This window comes from Peromyscus californicus, unplaced genomic scaffold, assembly GCF_007827085.1.
Source record: "Peromyscus californicus insignis strain IS unplaced genomic scaffold, ASM782708v3 Scaffold_2__1_contigs__length_46816999, whole genome shotgun sequence".
NCBI classification, from domain to species: domain Eukaryota; kingdom Metazoa; phylum Chordata; class Mammalia; order Rodentia; family Cricetidae; genus Peromyscus; species Peromyscus californicus.
Window position 1 is genome coordinate 8,314,982 of NW_026294540.1, and position 17,835 is coordinate 8,332,816.

Here is a 17,835-nt window from a genome sequence, read left to right on the forward strand (position 1 = left end):
CTTTTCCCTCTCTTTCCCTGCACCACTGCTGGCTTAGTTAGACGTCTGTGGAGGACCTGGAACACAGCAGGGGCTGCTTAGGGTGGTCTCACAGGTGGATGATTGGTTTGGCTCAGCACTCTGGTGTTCTTGTTTTCTCCACGTGCACACAAGTTAACATGGAACACTGTGGCTGCTATCTTGAGGAAACTGGGGCAATCCCAGGACTTGAACCCGAGAGTCTTCATGCACCACCACCTCAGCACACATGTATCTCCACCTCAGTAGCCATCGCACCGTTACCTCAACATGTGCGCACCTCCACCACAGCGCACATGTACCACTGCCTCAGTGTGCAGAGCAGAGTGCTCATCCAGGGAGCCTCAGGAGCATCTCTGCCTTGGGCTAAATGCCTCTGGCCTCTCCAGTTGTGTGTAGCAAAGACCTTGGGAGATTGGAGACTTGCACCTCAGCCTGTGTGAGTTCTGTATCTGCACATGAGAATCTGGCACCACCAATCTCAGAAACTCCCGGACTGTGAGAGTGAGGGCCTGGATGTGCTGTGACTTCCATGTTGCTCTCTGCCCTGAAGGCCCTAGGAGACAGTGTGTAAGAGCTGCTGTCTGTCACAGTGAGCAGCTGTCCTCACTTGCGGCTCAGCTGTGTATCTGCCAGCGTCAGCCACGCTAACTCCTGATTGAGGCCTCCTGTGTGTGTCTCTCCATAGGTTCCTTGTAACGGCTTCAGTGACATTGAAAACCTGGAGGGGCCGGAGATCTTTTTTGAGGATGAGCTGGTGTGCATCCTAAACATGGAAGGAAGGTAAGCCATGGCTTTCTCCGGATCCTCATCATAATACTGCAGAGGGAGTGGCTGTGGTGTGTGGGGAAGACCCCTGGTATTCCACATACTTCCTCTCTCGCCACAGTTAATTTGCAAAGCTCTGTGTATGTGAGATCAGCACACAGGACAACTGACACACGTCAGTCCCTGCAGTCCTGGGGCCTCATGTCTATAATTACAGTGCTCAGGAGGCTGAGGCAGGGAGAAGCAGCAGACTCAAAAGCTGCATAGTGAGTTGTAGAACACTGTGGGCTACAGAGTGAGACCCTGTCTCAAAATAATAAAATCTTTAAAAAAAATACATGTCAAGGGGCAGGGGAGATGGCCCGTCAGTGCAGCTTGCTTTGCGAGCATGAGGACCCCAGTCCAATCCCCGTGGTGTGGGCTTGCTATCCTAGAACTGGGCTTGATGGCCACCAGCTGAGCCAAGTGGCCAGCACCAGTCTCCAGAGAGAGAGTGTCTCAAACACTAGTGTGTGTAACTCCCGATGAATGACACCTGAGCAACCTCTAGCCTCCACGTGTGCTCACATCTGTGCACCAGGCACACACTTACACAGACACAGATCATGGTTTGACTGAGGGTGTGCAGACCCTTTCTCTTGTTGCTGTTGAAACAGTAGCTGCTTACATTGCACTCAGTGATTTAGGGGTGATTCAGGGTGCAGCAGGGAGTGAGCCTGAGTCCTGCACAAACTCTCTTGATTAAGAAGACCCCTGGGACTGGAGAGACTGACATCTCAGTGCGGAAGAGCATTCCGGAGGGCCTGACTTCAGTTCCCATCACCCACACGGGGTGGCTCCCAGCCGCCTGTAACACCAGTGCCACAGGATCTGCGTCCCTCTTTTGACCTACTTGGATGCCTGCATTCACAGGCACAGAGCCACAGACACAAACTCACCCAAAACCACATCACTGACAATCAAAATAAACCCTCTCTCCTACTGTTTAGAATGATGTATCTTACATTTTCTGCTGGAAAGCTTAATTTCCAGTCACCAGTGATTTGCCTGGAAGCCTAACCTCCTGTCGGGAAGACCTTCTGGTCCAAAAGTTAGAGAACAAGATGCACTGAGAGGGGTCACTGCGAAATATCCAGACCAGGAGACAGTGTTTCAGGGGGGTTCGTAGGGAGAGGTGAGATGCCAGTGCCTGGGCTGCTCCCCCGACCCCGAGTCTGTGAGTAGGTTTATGTGTACACTGACTGGAGTGAGCACTGTATTGTGTGGCCTCGATAGTCTTTAGGCATGGCATGTGTGTAGATGGGGTTGGAGGTGCACTTTCTTGGCTTTAGTTTGTTTGTGTAAACTTTTCTTCTTGTTTACACTCTTCCTGCCCTTCCCACTCCTGCTTTTATTTGGGCCTTTCCTGACTCCACCCCTGTAATTTTTCTTTTGTAGTCTTGAATGCCAAACCCAGGGCCAACTGAGTGCTCTACCCCTGGCTCTTAGCCCCACAGTGTAGTTTTTAATAGTGACCTATGTTGTCTTTTTTTAACCTAACTACATGAGAAACGGAGAGAGGGATCATTGTTTGTTGGAGACAGACCCTGCTCGGCTTTTGTCTTCGAATTACCCCTGGGGTCTGTCCCAGTCAACTGCTGCAGGAGGAGCTCCCTTAGCTAACTGGTACCCTCTGTCTTGGGGGATCGGCTGGTGGACAGCCTCTTGCTGTACTCCATGTTCACTCTAGAGGCTTCAGTTCTTAGTCCTGTAGGATCTCAGGAATAGGTTTCCTAGGTTGTTGTAGTGTTTTGAAAATGTGAGAAGGCTTAGCCAAAGATGTCAGTTCTCCCCAAATTAATACACAAGCCAGTGCTGCTCCAGGTGGATACAAAGAAACAACTAAGGTGTGAGGATGGGAAGGTCTTTATTTTGTTGAGTTATTTTTCCAACTGGATAATGTTGTCATAAAGTAAGTACAGAGAAGTAAATCTACAAGAAAGCCCGGAAGTGGGGTGGGTGGGTGGGGAAGCAGGAGAAGGGGAGGGAGGGGGAACAGTGGTTGGTATGTAAAATGAAAAAAAATTAAATAAAAAAAAATAGCCAGGAAAAAGGTGTTTAAATTAGTGTAATGGGAAGCTTGCACTGTGAGCTAGTATGACAGAGTGTGAGGGAACTAGTGATCTGAACAAGCTCTGTGGGAACGGACATAGACAGGAGGATGCCAGGAGAGGTCCCCAGTGAGAGAGGGGCAGGCAGGTTGTTGAGTAGGGAGCACTAAGTGGAACTGGATGCCCAGCTGGAACCCAGCAAACTAGCCTTCTACTCAACACTTCCTCCCCAAGAGTAAGCAGCCCACGCAGTGACACTGTGACTGGAAGGCCAGGCTGGGAGCCATCGGTCTTTTGCAGAGATTGCCACACCCAGGGAAAGCGGCAGGGCGGTGCTTTTAAGGAAACACCTTGGAATTCACTCTTCAGAGGAATGTTAAAATCACTGGGAAAGCTGCTTTTTCATGCTAGTCAGTTCGTCAGGAAAAGTGAACTTGTGTAGCCAGAGGAAGTATGTATTAGTGGTTGTTTTCAAAGTAACTGTTGCCCCTGCTGGGACAAGTGTAATGACAGGGAATGTTCTGCCTTTTAGAATGTTTGGGGTTGTCAGTTTGCATGGTGACCCTGTTTGCATTCATTCCTATTGTGGAAAGCAGTAGGGAGCGAGCAGTTTCTGTAGATACTCAAGTGCCCCTCTCTGGTTATGTGATGAGGGTAGCTGTGCTGTTCTGTGTGGTCTTCAGGAACAGTTTACCACAACACATTAAAGAGCTTGTGCTATGCCAGAGGAAGTAACCTGAGTGGCCAGTGCCCAGCAAGACACTTCAGTTGCTGGGTTTTAGAATCAGAAAGGGCCTTTGAGTATCCAGGCAAAAGAGATGAAGTCACTTCTATGCAAAAAGAAGCACTGTCTCCTTAGACTTCAACAGCAGCACTTTATGCCAGAGGAAAAAAGGTATTCCAAGATATAAGGAAATGCCAGCCAAGGATTTTTATATCCAGCTGAACTGACTTCCAAGTATAAAGAAAGGCTAAAGACAAACTTGTCAGCTTGGAAGACTCAGACTTTGGCTCTTTCTGACACATCTGCTAGAAAGGTAGTTTGAAACGCAAAACCACAGAGATAGTCTGACTCGAACCTGCTGGTGAGCACTCAGTGTATAGTAACCTGAGCCGCTGGCTCCAAGCAAGAGCTGTCCAGGAGACAGTACTGTGTATGTGGTCAGGGCAGGAGCCCTGACTAGAGTCCATGTAGCTAGAGGAGCATCGAGCAGTGGTCTGGCAAGGTGGTTGAACAGGTAAAGAAGGTGCTTGCTGCCAAGCCTGAAGACCTGAATTCAATCCCTGGGACCCACATAGTAGGTCCTGCAAGCTGTCCTCTGACTCCCACATATGTCCGCCCCATGGTGTGCGTGCACACGGGCCTGGACAGATAGACACACTTGTCCACACAAGATCATGTGGGGATTGCCCAGCTTCTTTATATTCAGGGAGATGACAGGACAGCTAGTCGTTAGACTCAGGCCAGGCTTGTGTGTAGGACGGAGATGTGCAGTCAGGCCAGTGAATGACTGTCATGTCATCTCAGGTATCAGGGAGGAACAGAACTGTTCAGGAAGAAGGATACACATAGGAGGAGGTCAAAGCTGTAAATGTCTGAATTTGAATTGGAAGTGTCAGTGTGAACTCATGACCACCCAGTAGAAATGGCCGTCCTAGCTTGCAGATTTCCATCCTCAGCTGCCACTTCCCCAACGTAAGCCAAGATCATGGACAAATGGCTGCTTCTCAGGCCTGTGTCAGAAATGTACAAGATGAGTCCAGAGCCTCTTGACACCTGGAGCCAGACAGCATGACTACCATCAGTCCCTCTCGTCAGTGTGGAGTCTTGTGAAGCATCTGTGGGCCGAAGGTGTGCTGGCTGGGGCTGCAGTATGGTGGAGGCAGAGCATATTGGACTGCTCCAGACAGTTTAGCTCTCTGAGTCCCAGTACTATTTCAAGTATTCCTTGGTCTTCGAAGGAGACTCAGAAATGAGTAAAGGGAAGGCAGAGCGCTTGTCCTGCTTTTGCTACATTTCACCCCATGGGAAACTAGGGAGTAGGTGAGGGTTTTGCGACAGGCTTGCTAATAAATGAGGAGGGGCTGGTTCAGTTAGAGTCACCTCCGAAGGATCAGTAGATCTGAACACTGAGCACAGTGGCTGCTGATATTACAGAAGGGACAACCACGCCTGGTCACCACCTCCACCCCACCTTTTTTCCTTTTCTTAAGACAGAGGCTCCCTGTAGTCTAGGCTGGCCTTGCTGGCAGCCTCCTGCCTCTGCTTCCTGAGAGGGTCATAGACAGGGGCCTTTTTTCTTTGGTGCTGGGGTAGAAGGCTGGCAAAGCAGGCATCTACAGGTGACTTGATGAAAGACTACACCACCTCCTGGGGTGGCAGCTTGCCACATAACTGGCATTTGAATTTTGCAGATCCTCTCCAGCCACTTAGTTGTGAATTTATTTTGTGTTCTTGTTTATTGTGTTCTTCTGTGTATGTGTGGTCACACTTGTGCCATGTACATGAGAGGACAGCTCATAGGAATCAGCTCTTCCTTTCTCCCAGTGGGATCTTGGGGATCAGACTCAGGCTTGACGCCCTTCTTGGCAGCCTCTCCGTCTACTTGCTAATAAGAAATTCAGAGCAAGTTAAAGCTCACGTGAATGTATCCCAGACTATGGGGAGCTGCTGTTAAAGAGTGGGGAGACAGGAGGAGGAGCCCCGGTAGATGCCAAGGTCTAGAAGATCCCTGAGAACTTTAGGGATGTGTTGGTAATCACTCTAGAGAGGTGCAGGAAGTGGCCACAGAGGCATGAAGTGGGACTGTGACCTCAGCATTGCACTTCTTGGCCTGGGCGGTGAACACAGCACTTGCCCTCCACCTTTGTTTGTTAGAGGTGAAAGAACAGGTGGAACAGATAGACACTGCCTCTGTGGGTGCAGGGGACTTTAGTGTTGCGTAGAGGCTGCCACACATCTTAGTCCCGTCTCGTCTGGGAGACCTGCTGAAGGGCTTCACATAGTCTTCTGCACACCCTCAGTGCTCCAGGTGTTACTGTGGGCACTGGGGGTACAGCTGTGAGCAGCAGTCCCAGACCTCTGCCTTCTCGAGCTCACAGGGTAGCGATACAAACACGGAAGCTGTTTGCCTTGCTAGGAAGTGGCATGTGCCTGGGAAATGCTGAGTGAACTAGAGTGTAAGGGGCTGTGGCACCTGTGGAGGTAAGATAGGGAGCGGCCTGACTTGGACCGTCTGCACAGAGCCAAGAGGAGGTGCAGACTGTAGGCCTCCAGGGAGGAACAGTCCACTGAGGAAAGTGTGGGGTGACACGGCCAGGCATGGGGTTAAAGGAACAGTGGGAGCAGTTGGAACTGAGATCGCAGAGGCTGTGGGGACAGGTGAAGGGACATGCTGGGTCTTCACCAGAAGTTGGGCTTTAGCGTGAGGAAGTGAAGCTGGAGAATTGGGTCAGGGGCCATGGTCCTGTGGGTGACAGTATCACTGGAACAATGGACTGCCCTGTCAAGCGGTGACAAGGAAGAGGATGGAAGCAGGAGCGGAGGAGGAGGAGGAGGGGACTGAGACACCCATAGAGTCTGGGCCAGCTGTACCACATTAGTGGGAGATGCTCTTGTTAGAGTGTTGGGAGACGGGGTGTTAGGCATTCAAGATGGCCCAGAGGCCTGACCCTCATGAGTTGACAGTGACTCAGAGGAAGAAGTCTTAGGGCGCCCCCCAGTTATCGGCAGGTGTGGAGTAACAGTTGGGTGTGCAGGTTTGAGTTCTCCGGAAAACCTCTTCAGAAAGTAACTTCTGGAAAGGTGGTCAGCATGGACACACCTGAAACCGTAAGGCTAGAAGGACTCCTGAGTTCACCAAGCACAAAGGAGCAAGGAGCAGCCTGTGCCCTGAGTGTCGGAAGCAGGCCCTGGGGACCAGCACAGTGCACCTCCCAGGATGCTGTTCACAGCCTTCACCCAGAGTCAGGGTGTAAATGTCTGCCTGCCATTGGACCGTCACATCAGGGTGCAGAGCCCTGCGCAGACAGCGGTGCAGATGTGTGCCCGCTGTGTTTGTCTTGGTAACAAGGAGTGTGTGATGTGATGGGGAAGCTGGGCTACTGAAGTTCTTAGTGGCTTGTTTGGTTGCTTCCCAGGAAAGCTCTGACCTGGAAATACTACGCAAAGAAAATTCTGTACTACCTGCGGCAGCAGAAAATCCTGAACAACCTCAAGGCTTTCCTGCAGCAGCCTGATGATTACGAGTCCTATCTGGAAGGTGGGTGTTTCCGTGCCTACGGACAGGGGTCTTGGGCGGCTGGGCAGCCTGTAAGATCCTGTGACAGCTGTCCCTCCAGGACGAGGGGAAGGAAAGCCATGTCAGAGGGTGTTAGGATTACAAAGCAGACAGTACTCAACCTTCCAGCAGAGAGTCCGGTGCCATCTCCACGTCAGCTTAAGTGACCATGTGTCTTAAGAGTCGTCACTGGCTCAGTGACAGTTTAGAACTGGACATTCAGTCAGGAAAGTGCTTGCCACACAGTTTGTGAGGAGTGGATTCCGTCCCCAGAACTCGTGTAGAAAGCCAGACTTGCTGGGCATGCTTGTAACCTCAGCGCTGGGGAGGCGGAGACAGAGGATTCTTGCCATTCTCTGGTCAGTGAGCTTGGCAAAAACCAGATGGACAGCCCCCAAGGACGATGCTGAGGTTGACCTTTGACCTCAACACACAAGCACATGTGGGCCTGCAGAGTGAGTGACCTTTGGCTAGTGAAACCAGTTCTTGCTGCTCAAAACCGTTACTTTGGAGGTCCGCTTGCCTGTGTCCTGGGGGTTAGTGAGGATAGGCAGTGTGGCCTGTGGCCGGAGGCATGGCCCATATGGGGGAAGGGAGAGGTGACCGGGCTCTGTGCTAGGAGATACTGGGTTCTTAGGGGAATAGTAAAAAAAATGTGACTTGGCTTTTTAAACACTGTCTTAATTCTTAGATAGATGCCTCCCATGCTGTGGTTGTGAAGTGTGTGCTTATGGATCCTCCTTGCTCCTGGGGGCCACCAGATGGCTTGACGTCCCCCCTTGCTGGTGTTCTAGATCACATCCTGTCCATTATAGTTCTCCAGGCTCTCGGCAGCCTGTCTGAGGAGTCCTGGCTTTCCCTGGGCATCACTGCCTGCTGTCCTCCCTGTGCCTGACCCACTTAGTCCCCATCTCTGTAGGACTGCCTCGTGTTTCCTGAATGGCTGCTTGCATCCCAGAGCCCTCTGTGGTCTGGACCTCCCTCCCCTAACTTCACACCTTTCCGAATTGCTCTGCAATGTTCAGCTCCTGCATCCAGGCCTCTCCTGACCCATGCCTAGAGATGCCGGCTTCACTTCCTGTGGTCCCCTGTGCCTCTCAGCTCAGGGCTCACTTGTGTGAGTCTCAGCTGAGCCCTGCAGAGCTCACTGGTCTCCGCAGCTGCAGCTGCCCTGGCTGGCACAGGGACTGCCTCACCCCTCTGTGTCAAGGGTGTTCAGTGCATTTCCTGGCTTTTGTTTGGTTTTTTCTTCTTTTTTTTTTTTTTTTTTTTTTTTGGTTTTTCGAGACAGGGTTTCTCTGTGTAGCTTTGCGCCTTTCCTGGTACTCGCTTTGGAGACCAGGCTGGCCTCGAACTCACAGAGATCCGCCTGCCTCTGCCTCCCGAGTGCTGGGATTAAAGGCGTGCGCCACCACCGCCCGGCTGGTTTTTTCTTTTTTAAAACGCAGAGCACAGCCTAGCTGTCAGCTTGTCTTCTGAGTGCTAGGTATGCCCAGCCCTTGGAAGTAGGTTTGTTATGTTCCAGGCCTTGAATAAAGATTGCCACAGCCCACAGTGCCTAGTGGAGATACATGCTAACGGTTGAAGGTCTGATGTTGACTGACAGGAGGTGGAAACTGTAGGCAGATGAAAAGAAAGTCACAGCCATCCTCTTGTCCGCTTCTACACTTAGGAGAGCTGGGAGTTCAGCTCTCTCGAGGTGGTGTTCTCTTTTGTTTGAAGCAATCTCACTTTGTAGCCCTGGCTGGCTGTGTTGACCAGACTGACCACAGAGATCCTCCTGCCTCTGCCTCCTGAGTGCTGGGATTAAAGGTGTGTGCCACCACTCTAGTTCAGAATAGTGAAACAGTCTTTGTTTTCTGTAGGTTATATTTGAAAAATAAATACTTGTTTTTACATTTTTCAAGCACAAAGCTTCAGTTTCCACAGTCCACCCAGGTCACTAGGTAGGCAGTAGAAGCCATTGAGTGGCCGGGGGTAGCTGATGGGGGGTCCTGGCTCCAGAGCCTCAACCCTGACTAGACTGCAGCCACTGAAGAAGCCTGAGCAGGTGGCTTATAGCACAATCCCTGTAGTCTAGGCTGGGTCTCCCAATGCCCTGAACTACTACTACCTTCAGCTTTTGGAGTGTTGGTAGGAGCAGCAAGGTCCTGGGCTAGCCTGAGGTCTCTTGAATTTAAAAGGTGACTGGGAGGCTTTTAAGTAAGCATGTTCTGCCACCAAGTGATGGTTTAGGCATGGTATGAGGTCCGCTGAGGCTGAGGCCAGCGATGAAACTGGACCTGCTCTGTGGGGTTATCAAGGCTCCTTCTCTTATGAGCGTGTGTTGTCTCTCGAGTCTGTGAGTTGTGATTAAAGGTGTGTGCCACCACACCAGTTCAGAATAGTGAAACAGTCTTTGTTTTCTGTAGGTTATATTTGAAAAATAAATACTTGTTTTTACATTTTTCAAGCACAAAGCTTCAGTTTCCACAGTCCACCCATGAGAGCTGTGATTGGCTGGAATGGTCTGTCTGCCATTCCTACCCTTGGCTTAGTTGTTAAGAGGAATCGCCTTGCAGGAAGTCTTTCAGTGGTTGGGTTTTGGCTCACAGGAGTGAGTGTAGGAGAGAAGTGGCCTGAGGGTTTCCTTGCGGGCATTTGGCAGTCTTCATAATAGGATGTGGGGACACGTGTCCTGCTTACTGAATCATGACCTCCCCGAAAATGGTTTGTTTTGTTTTCTTAAATGGTGTATGAAGTGCTTTGTGGCGAAGGTATCTGATCTCCCTCGCTGTGGTAGGGCTTTTCCTGGCATCCAGGGTGGGAGCTGGTGTGGTGTGTGGTATGAGAAGTCACAGCTCCAGTGCTAGTTGAGTAACACGCTACTACCAGTCAGGTGGAAAGCAAGCTGACTCCACACTTCTCACCCACAGGTGCCGTGTACATCGACCAGTACTGCAACCCTCTCTCCGACATCAGCCTCAGAGACATCCAGGCCCAGATCCATAGCATCGTGGAACTTGTGTGCAAAACCCTCCGTGGTATCAACAGCCGCCACCCCAGCCTGACCTTCAGGGCAGGTGTGGAAATGCTGTAGATGAGCCAGGCTGCAAAGGCCCTGGGGGTGGTTGCCTGAATGATGTAAAGCACTAACGCCACCCTGTCTCCATTCCCAGGCTGGCAGCACTTGACTGTCATGCAGGCCCTTGCCAGTCACTGTGTGTTCAGGGTGTGCCTTGCTTGTGTTTGGGGTGTGAGTGTTTGGGGTGTACTTGCTCGTGTTTGTGACCCAGAGGAGCTCTCTGTGCTGCAGGCGAGTCCTCCATGATAATGGAGATAGAGCTCCAGAGCCAAGTGCTGGACGCCATCAACTATGTCCTGTACGACCAGCTGAAGTTCAAAGGGAACCGCATGGACTACTACAACGCCTTGAACCTCTACATGCACCAGGTACATGTGGCTGCAGCAGGAGGAACCATCCAGTTCCCTCCTCCTGCAGCACCCTCTGTGTGCTCCCGTGTAGGCACCGTTCACTGCCTAAACCTGCAGGTGTGCACACGCAGGGGATTCGAACAGTGCCTTAAAGGGAGTGTGTGACTTCAAGCTGACAAACGGTGGGTGTGTCGGTTCTCTGCCTGTACCTACTGGATCTATGGATTTTGATGCTCCAGGGTGCTCAGACCTGACTCCCCTCTAGACAGACAAGGGTGACTGTAAGTGTGTGCAGTCACATCTCCGATGGGCTGTCTGTCCGTTTTCTGCTGACAGATCTTTCCGTATCTCAGTGAAGCCCATTTTCCTCTATCATGCGATAGCATGGTGGGGTAGATCTGCTGCAGGACGCTTTTCTTTTTTCTTATTTAAATTTTATGTATGTTTAAAAGAGGGCATCAGATCCTGTTACAGATGGTTATGAGCCACCATGTGGTTGCTGGGAACTGAACTCAGGACCTCTGGAAGAGCAGCCAGTGCTCTTAATCTTAACTACTGAGCTATCTCTCCAGCCTCCAGGATGGCTGTTGTAAGGAAGCCCTGTGAATAGAAATGGGCATTTCTGTGGCTTAGTTTGCTCAGTCTATGATTATGAGTGTTGAACTGCACAGACCTGCCTCCGTTGGCCTGGAAGCCTGTGGCCTAGCTACATCAGCCACAAACCTTTGATGTGCATTTCCTTGTCTGTCCTGTTCTCTGTAACATGGTTTCTGTTGTCATATCACAGACTTTACATGCTTGCTTTCTGGTAGGAGGAGACCAGCAGGCTGCCTGTAAAAGACCTGGCAGTCCAGGTTCACAGGCTCAGTACTGTCTTACTGGGTAAAAGGGCACAGGCAGTTGAAGTCTTGGGTGGCTGTGCACTCTGTGTGCCAGAAAAGCTGTGTGGGCATGGAACATGCTGGTTACGGTTCTTTGCCTGTTTTGAGATAGGCTCTCACTTGGTAGCCCAGGCTGGTCTTGGACTTTCTGGCATCTTGCCTCAGCCTCCCGGGTGCTAGGACTATAGGCATAGACTGTAGAACCTCTGGCTTCTGTTATTTTCATGTCACAAAATGGTTTTGTTCTTAGAATATTTTAAACATTTGAAAATTCAGGTGTGGGCAATAGCTAAGTGGTGGAATGCTTGCCCAGTGCACACAAGGCTACAGCTTCCATGCCTAGCCCAGCAAAAACAAAACACAAGCTAAAAGCAAGAAATTGGGTGTGGGGTGGTCCACACCTGTAAGCCCAGAGCATTGGGAGGCCAAGGGACATGGTGGCAAGTTTGAGGCCAGCCTGGCTTTGTAAGGAGACCCTGTGTTGGAGCTAGGGGAGGAGGCAAACGTCTTCTGCAAGCTGTGAGAAAACAGCCAGAGTGCTGGGTTTGGTCCCTGATCTAAATGTAGCTCTGGAGCTAGCATAGGATGCTGGCACCGCATCGAGCCAGCCCTTGGCCCTCCTGAACCTCAGCAACTTTCCTCCCTCAGGTGTTGACCCGCAGAACAGGAATCCCCATCAGCATGTCTCTGCTCTACCTGACCATCGCCCGGCAGCTGGGGGTCCCTCTGGAGCCCGTCAACTTCCCAAGCCACTTCCTCCTGAGGTGGTGCCAAGGCGCAGAAGGGTGAGCCATCTTTGCTGTGTTTAATGGGTGTTGAGGAACCGGGTTCTGATGTTAAATTAGGTATTACCAAGCAGGCATCTGCTTCTGAGGGATCCCATTGAGGTTATATTGGATCCCCCTTATGTGGGGAGTGACAAGCACGATGTATATTTCTGTATTTCTTACACAGGCATGTGACTCTACAACATCTCAAAAGCCTAACTTAAAAAAGGTCTTGTGGCTGTCAGGGTCCATAGTGTGAAGGTCCATCCCATCAAAGGTTCTTCTCTTTTCTCATCAGCCATAAAACAGCCTCCTCCTCCCACACTTGTGCTCCAGCTTGGGAGAGAGGACTACCAGGCTGGGCAGCTTACAGCCTGGCTGAGCTGAGTTGTATTCTGGGATTGACTTGTTTCGGGTCGAGTCCTCTGCTTCTCCTAAGCAGAGTCTTCCCCAGGGAGAAAAGCACTTCTCCACACGAGGGAAAAAAACTCATCCTGTTGTCCTGTCCTGGACAGTGGGATGAGCAGTCCCTGAACTTTGAAGCCAGACAGGGCTCAAAAACCTGGCTTCATCAGAGCCAAATGGGGCTAGTATTCTCGTAAATGCTGGCTTAAAAGTTCAAGGACAGCCTCCAGTGTGCGTGTGCAACACACACTCACACACACTCACACATTCACACACATTCTCTTACCCTCTAATCTCTCCTGCTCTGTGGAAAGGAAGTGCAGCTGGACTCCACATGCCCCTCCAGTTTAAGAAGAAAGACATTTCATGAGGTGTGAAGCCCCCTCAGCCCCATCCATTACTTTGAGTTTCTCTACATTACTATAGACTGTCATTATTTTCCAAACGTATAGTCCTCACAGTTGACTGGTAAGTTAATGTTTGCAATCTGGATATCTACTTCCTATTATTTGCAAATAAGAAAACTTATTTGCAGCCTTGGTAAGCTTACCTATCTCCTTGTGCGTCTGTAAGATACTCACATGACATCTACTGAGGGTCCTACGTGATCTGAGCATTTCTGTCTCTTTTAGTGTATTGATTCTTTGAGACAGTGACTCACTATTCTACCCAGGCTGTCCTGAACTTGGAATCCTCCTGCTTCAGCCTCTCATCCTGAGTGCTAGTATTACAGAGCTGAGCCACCACTCCAGGCTCAGACAATGCAATGATTTGTTAGTACTTGAAGTCCTGTCTGCTTGGGAGGCTGAAGCAGGAGGATCAATCACTTTACTTCAGGACCCAGACAGGGGCCAGAAACAAACACAGAGAACTGTGGAAGCCTGAGCCACCAGCAGCGCGCGCGCGCACACACACACACACACACACACACACACACACACACACACACACACACACACACACACAGCCCTTGTTAGCAGCTGGGCTCCACCCTCCCTGCCCAGGCTGTACTCTGAGCCCTCATGATCTCCCGCCCCCATCCAGATCTTAAAAGTGCTCTGGATGTTCCTAGCTTTTGGTCTTCCTTACGGATTGAGAGTCAGTTTATCAGGTTCCTTAGGAGGCCTGTGTGATGGGCACTGGGAGGCTGAGGCAGGAGTTTGTGGCCAGCCTGGACTACAGTCTAGCCCCTATATCAAACAAGAAAACAAAAAGAAAGTTCTACTTGGCTATTGATTGCAGCTAGAAACTGCTTCTGGCTGGTCATAGCTGGTTCTGGCACTAATGTCAGGATCCTGCAGCCTCCTGCTGTCTGACTGTGGTTCTGGAGGTTCTGTCAGAAATTGTTTACCCTTTCCACATGACTCTGTTAGGGCTATCCTGAGCTACCAAGTGTTTTGGCTCTAGCTGTGACTGGTACTTGTATGCAGGCCTGGCCTTCAGTGCCTGGCTGGATAAGTCTACCCTGCGGATGGTTTGTGGCTCCGGCTTTTGGTGACATGTCACAGTGTCTGAACAGCACTGTTTTGTTTTTTCTAGCTTAGTATGTTGGCTTTGTATGCTATTGACTACAAAGCAGAAACAGATAGCAATACCCTTGCCTGGGGATGATTTTTGAGGGTTTTTGATGTTGCTTTTAACTGTGTGTGTGTGTGTGTATGTATGTGTGTACAGAAGTTAGAGGAAAACTTGTAGGGGAGTCAGTTTTTTTCCTTCTACTATTTGGGTCCCAGGGGTCAAACTCAGGGCCTTGAACTTGGCAGCAAGCACCTTCCCATCTTTCCAGCCCAGGGATCTCCTTCCACACGGAATGCTTCTCTCCTCCACACAGAATGCTTTTCTCCTCCACACGGAATGCTTCTCTCTTCCACACGGAGTGCTTCTCTCTTCCACACGGAATGCTTCTCTCTTCCACACGGAATGCTTCTCTCCTCCACACGGAGTGCTTCTCTCTTCCACACGGAATGCTTCTCTCTTCCACACGGAATGCTTCTCTCTTCCACACGGAGTGCTTCTCTCTTCCACACGGAATGCTTCTCTCCTCCACACGGAATGCTTCTCTCCTCCACACGGAATGCTTCTCTCCTCCACACTGAATGCTTCTCTCTTCCACATGGAGTACTTCTCAGTTTTCAGCATTAGCTTGCTGTTTGGTGTGACCAAAACTACCTTCCAAATTTCTAATTTTGTGAAGTTTTTGTTTGCTTATTTGTTGTTTTGTATAGGGAGACATGGCCTCACTTTGTAGCACTGGCTGGCCTAGAATTTGCAATGTTGATCAAACAGGCCCCAAGATCACAGAGATCCTCCTGCCTCTGCCTCTGCCGTGGGATTGAAGTCATGCACTGCTGTGCTTGGCTAATTTTGCTAAGTTGTATTTATATGTAGACATTAGATTTTTTTCAAGATTGTATTTTTTATTATCTGTACGTGTTCTTTTCACTTTTTATGTATAGGAGTAGCTGTGTGGATTTTTGTTTGGGGGGCTTGATTTGTGTGTGTGCTGAAGATTGAACTGTGCTTTATCACTGAGGTTCACCTGTCCCCAAATTGATCTTCCATGTTCAGCCCTATATTCTTGGGGCACAGCTAGTCCAGGTATGTTTTTAAAAAGCCCTGACACTTGGGCACATGCACACTTTGTGTGTTTCACATCGTGATGACCTTGGCTCGTTAGGCCTGTGTGCTTGTCCATAGGAAGTTCAGCTTCAGCAGACGCCAACAAGTTCTGTGCTCTTTAGAACATTTATGTAAGTCTCAAGTCTTTGCCAAAAGTGGGCTATGAACGCAACTCAGGAAAGAAATCCGGCTGAGATAGTTAGCAGCCAAAGAGGAAAATGTTGTGTGATTGCGGTGGGCACAGGATCAAGATTGCTCAGAAGAAGCACTGCTGTCCCCAACACTTAGCCACCCACCACTCCATGAGCCCTCAGAATCACAGTTAGCAATGCTGTGAGAATGTGAGCAGGTCCAGGGTCATTGCCTCCTAAGGTCCAGCCTGAGGTTGTGGGGCACAGAGGAAGACCAAGTCCCGGTCTGGGCTCCCTAAGTTTTCTTGGGTCCTCGTAGGCCCCGGATCCCAGACAGGCAGCAGTCTGCCACTCTGTGGTTAGCATCCATCTTGGTTCTCATGCCCGTGTCTTTCTGTCAGTGTTCTTTGAACTGGCGCAGGACTGTAGGACTCTGTCTGCTGTCGGGCGGCTTCCCTGCTGCCGCTTCCTTGTTTGTTTGTTTATTTGTTCACATTATGTTAAGACAGCTTGGTAGTCAGTCCTCTGCTTCCATCATGTGGGGCCCAGGGATCAGCCTCAGCTAGTCAGGCCGACAGCAAGCACTTTGATCCACTGAGCCATCTCCCTTGCCCGGTGCTTCTCAAGAGCAGAGCGGTGTGGTCACTGCGGCCAAGGCCTCGATGGTACTGGTGACAATGGTAAAGTGGTGCTGTGACCTCCACCTCTGCCGTGGCCTCCTCCTCCTCCAGGTTGTAATTCTGACTCATTGGCTGTCTTTGGGCAGGGCAACCCTGGACATCTTCGACTACATCTACATAGATGCTTTTGGGAAAGGCAAGCAGCTGACGGTGAAGGAGTGTGAGTACTTGATTGGTCAGCACGTGACGGCGGCGCTATACGGCGTGGTGAATGTGAAGAAGGTGCTGCAGCGGATGGTGGGCAACCTGCTGAGCCTGGGCAAGAGGTGAGGGCCTGGCTTCCTCTGCTCCCGCACAGTGTGGGCCTTCTAGGGTTCTGTGCAAACACAGGAAGCCTGTTTAATGAGCTGCCCTGTGATGACTGCTTCTGGGTCAGCAGCCATGCATTTGTTGGTAGCCTCACCCTCTGGTGTTTGTGGTGGGCTTAACTCTGCTCAAACACTGAATGCATTCTTTGGAAGTCAGTGTCAGAGTGGCAGATTTCGTGTCTTCCTGTCCAGGTGCTGTGACCTCTGACCTTACACCCTCCTGTAAGAGAACAGTGTCTGGGGTTAACTTTGCTCCATAGTTGAAGGAAGCCTGTCCTGGGAAATCGCTGTAGGATTTGTGTTGCAGTCCGTTTCCTGATGCCCAATAGCATTCACCTAGCAGAAGTCGTTGTTAATAGATTCTTTTTAGAACAACTGTCAGTTGGTGGCACAGGTGAGCAAAATGCAGGGGGGTTATAACCTCACAGGTGAGCAGACTGCAGGGGGCTATAACCTCACAGGTGAGCAGACAGCAGGGAGTTATAACCTCACAGATGAGCGGACTGCAGGGGCTTATAACCTCCTGTCCACATGTGTACGCAGCTTGTCTGCTCCCTAAGCCCTAGCACAGAGCAGAAGACACTTGTTACAAGCACTGACCCCAAACTGACGAGTAGAACCAGGGTTCACTCCTATTGGTGTGAGCTCTGCAAGTGTCACCCAGGGTAGCTTTGCTCCCCTCACAGCCTCTGTTCTGCTCTTCAGAGTTCTGGATCTATGTGTGCTGCTGAGGGGACTGCTTAGTGAGGACAGATTTTAATGTGGTGTAAGACTTTTATGTTCACTGTGGATTTTGCTAAGAGCTCACAGTATTGAGCAGGGGAGTCTGGGAGTCAGTAACACTTGTTTTTAGACATGTGTTGGGAAGCCCACACTGAGTTAAAGGTGATTTATTCTCCCCCAGGGAAGGCATTGACCAGTCCTACCAGCTCCTCAGAGACTCCTTGGACCTGTACCTGGCGATGTACCCAGACCAGGTGCAGCTCCTGCTCCTCCAGGCCAGACTCTACTTCCATCTGGGTATCTGGCCAGAGAAGGTAATTATCTTACTTTGCTGCTCAGCCCTTGCCTTAGAGAGGAAAGCTGCAGCTGGACCAAGGCTGTTGAAGGCCATCCTTCTGTTAGAGGAGTAAGTTCAGATCTGCTCCATCCCCCAGTCCTGACCCACTAAAGAAATGTTTTTCTCTCCTCTTCTAAGAAGCATTGGTTCTGTCACCAGGAATGACCTCTGAGCTCTGGACACAAAATCCCTGTCCTGCCTCTTGCCCACTGCCGCCCCATGGTGCCTTCCCAAAGTCACCTGACTCTGCAAGGAGAGGCAAGACAAGTGCTCGGTGCTGGCCTTGCTGCAGCTGTGGGACATGGGAAGATCCAGCTGAGACCGGCTGAGGCTTCTTACTGTCCGGTTCTGGGTTTGCCCATGCTGTAATCCCCGCATCTGGCAGCAAGTTCTATGAGGAGTCACCTGTGGAGC

At 50.6% G+C, this 17,835-nt stretch overlaps 1 protein-coding gene across 2 annotated transcripts in view; it reads left to right on the plus strand.

Annotated features, from left to right (window-relative positions):
* Fbxo21 (F-box protein 21) overlaps positions 1–17,835 on the plus strand; it is a 36,456-nt gene that overhangs the window by 2,725 nt on the left and 15,896 nt on the right. For both annotated transcript variants that reach the window (XM_052755172.1, XM_052755173.1), the window contains exons 3-9: positions 707–801; positions 7,017–7,138; positions 10,072–10,218; positions 10,452–10,588; positions 12,100–12,236; positions 16,140–16,319; positions 17,266–17,398. In XM_052755172.1, the coding sequence (XP_052611132.1) occupies positions 707–801; positions 7,017–7,138; positions 10,072–10,218; positions 10,452–10,588; positions 12,100–12,236; positions 16,140–16,319; positions 17,266–17,398 (951 nt within the window). The remainder of the gene's footprint in view (positions 1–706; positions 802–7,016; positions 7,139–10,071; positions 10,219–10,451; positions 10,589–12,099; positions 12,237–16,139; positions 16,320–17,265; positions 17,399–17,835) is intronic.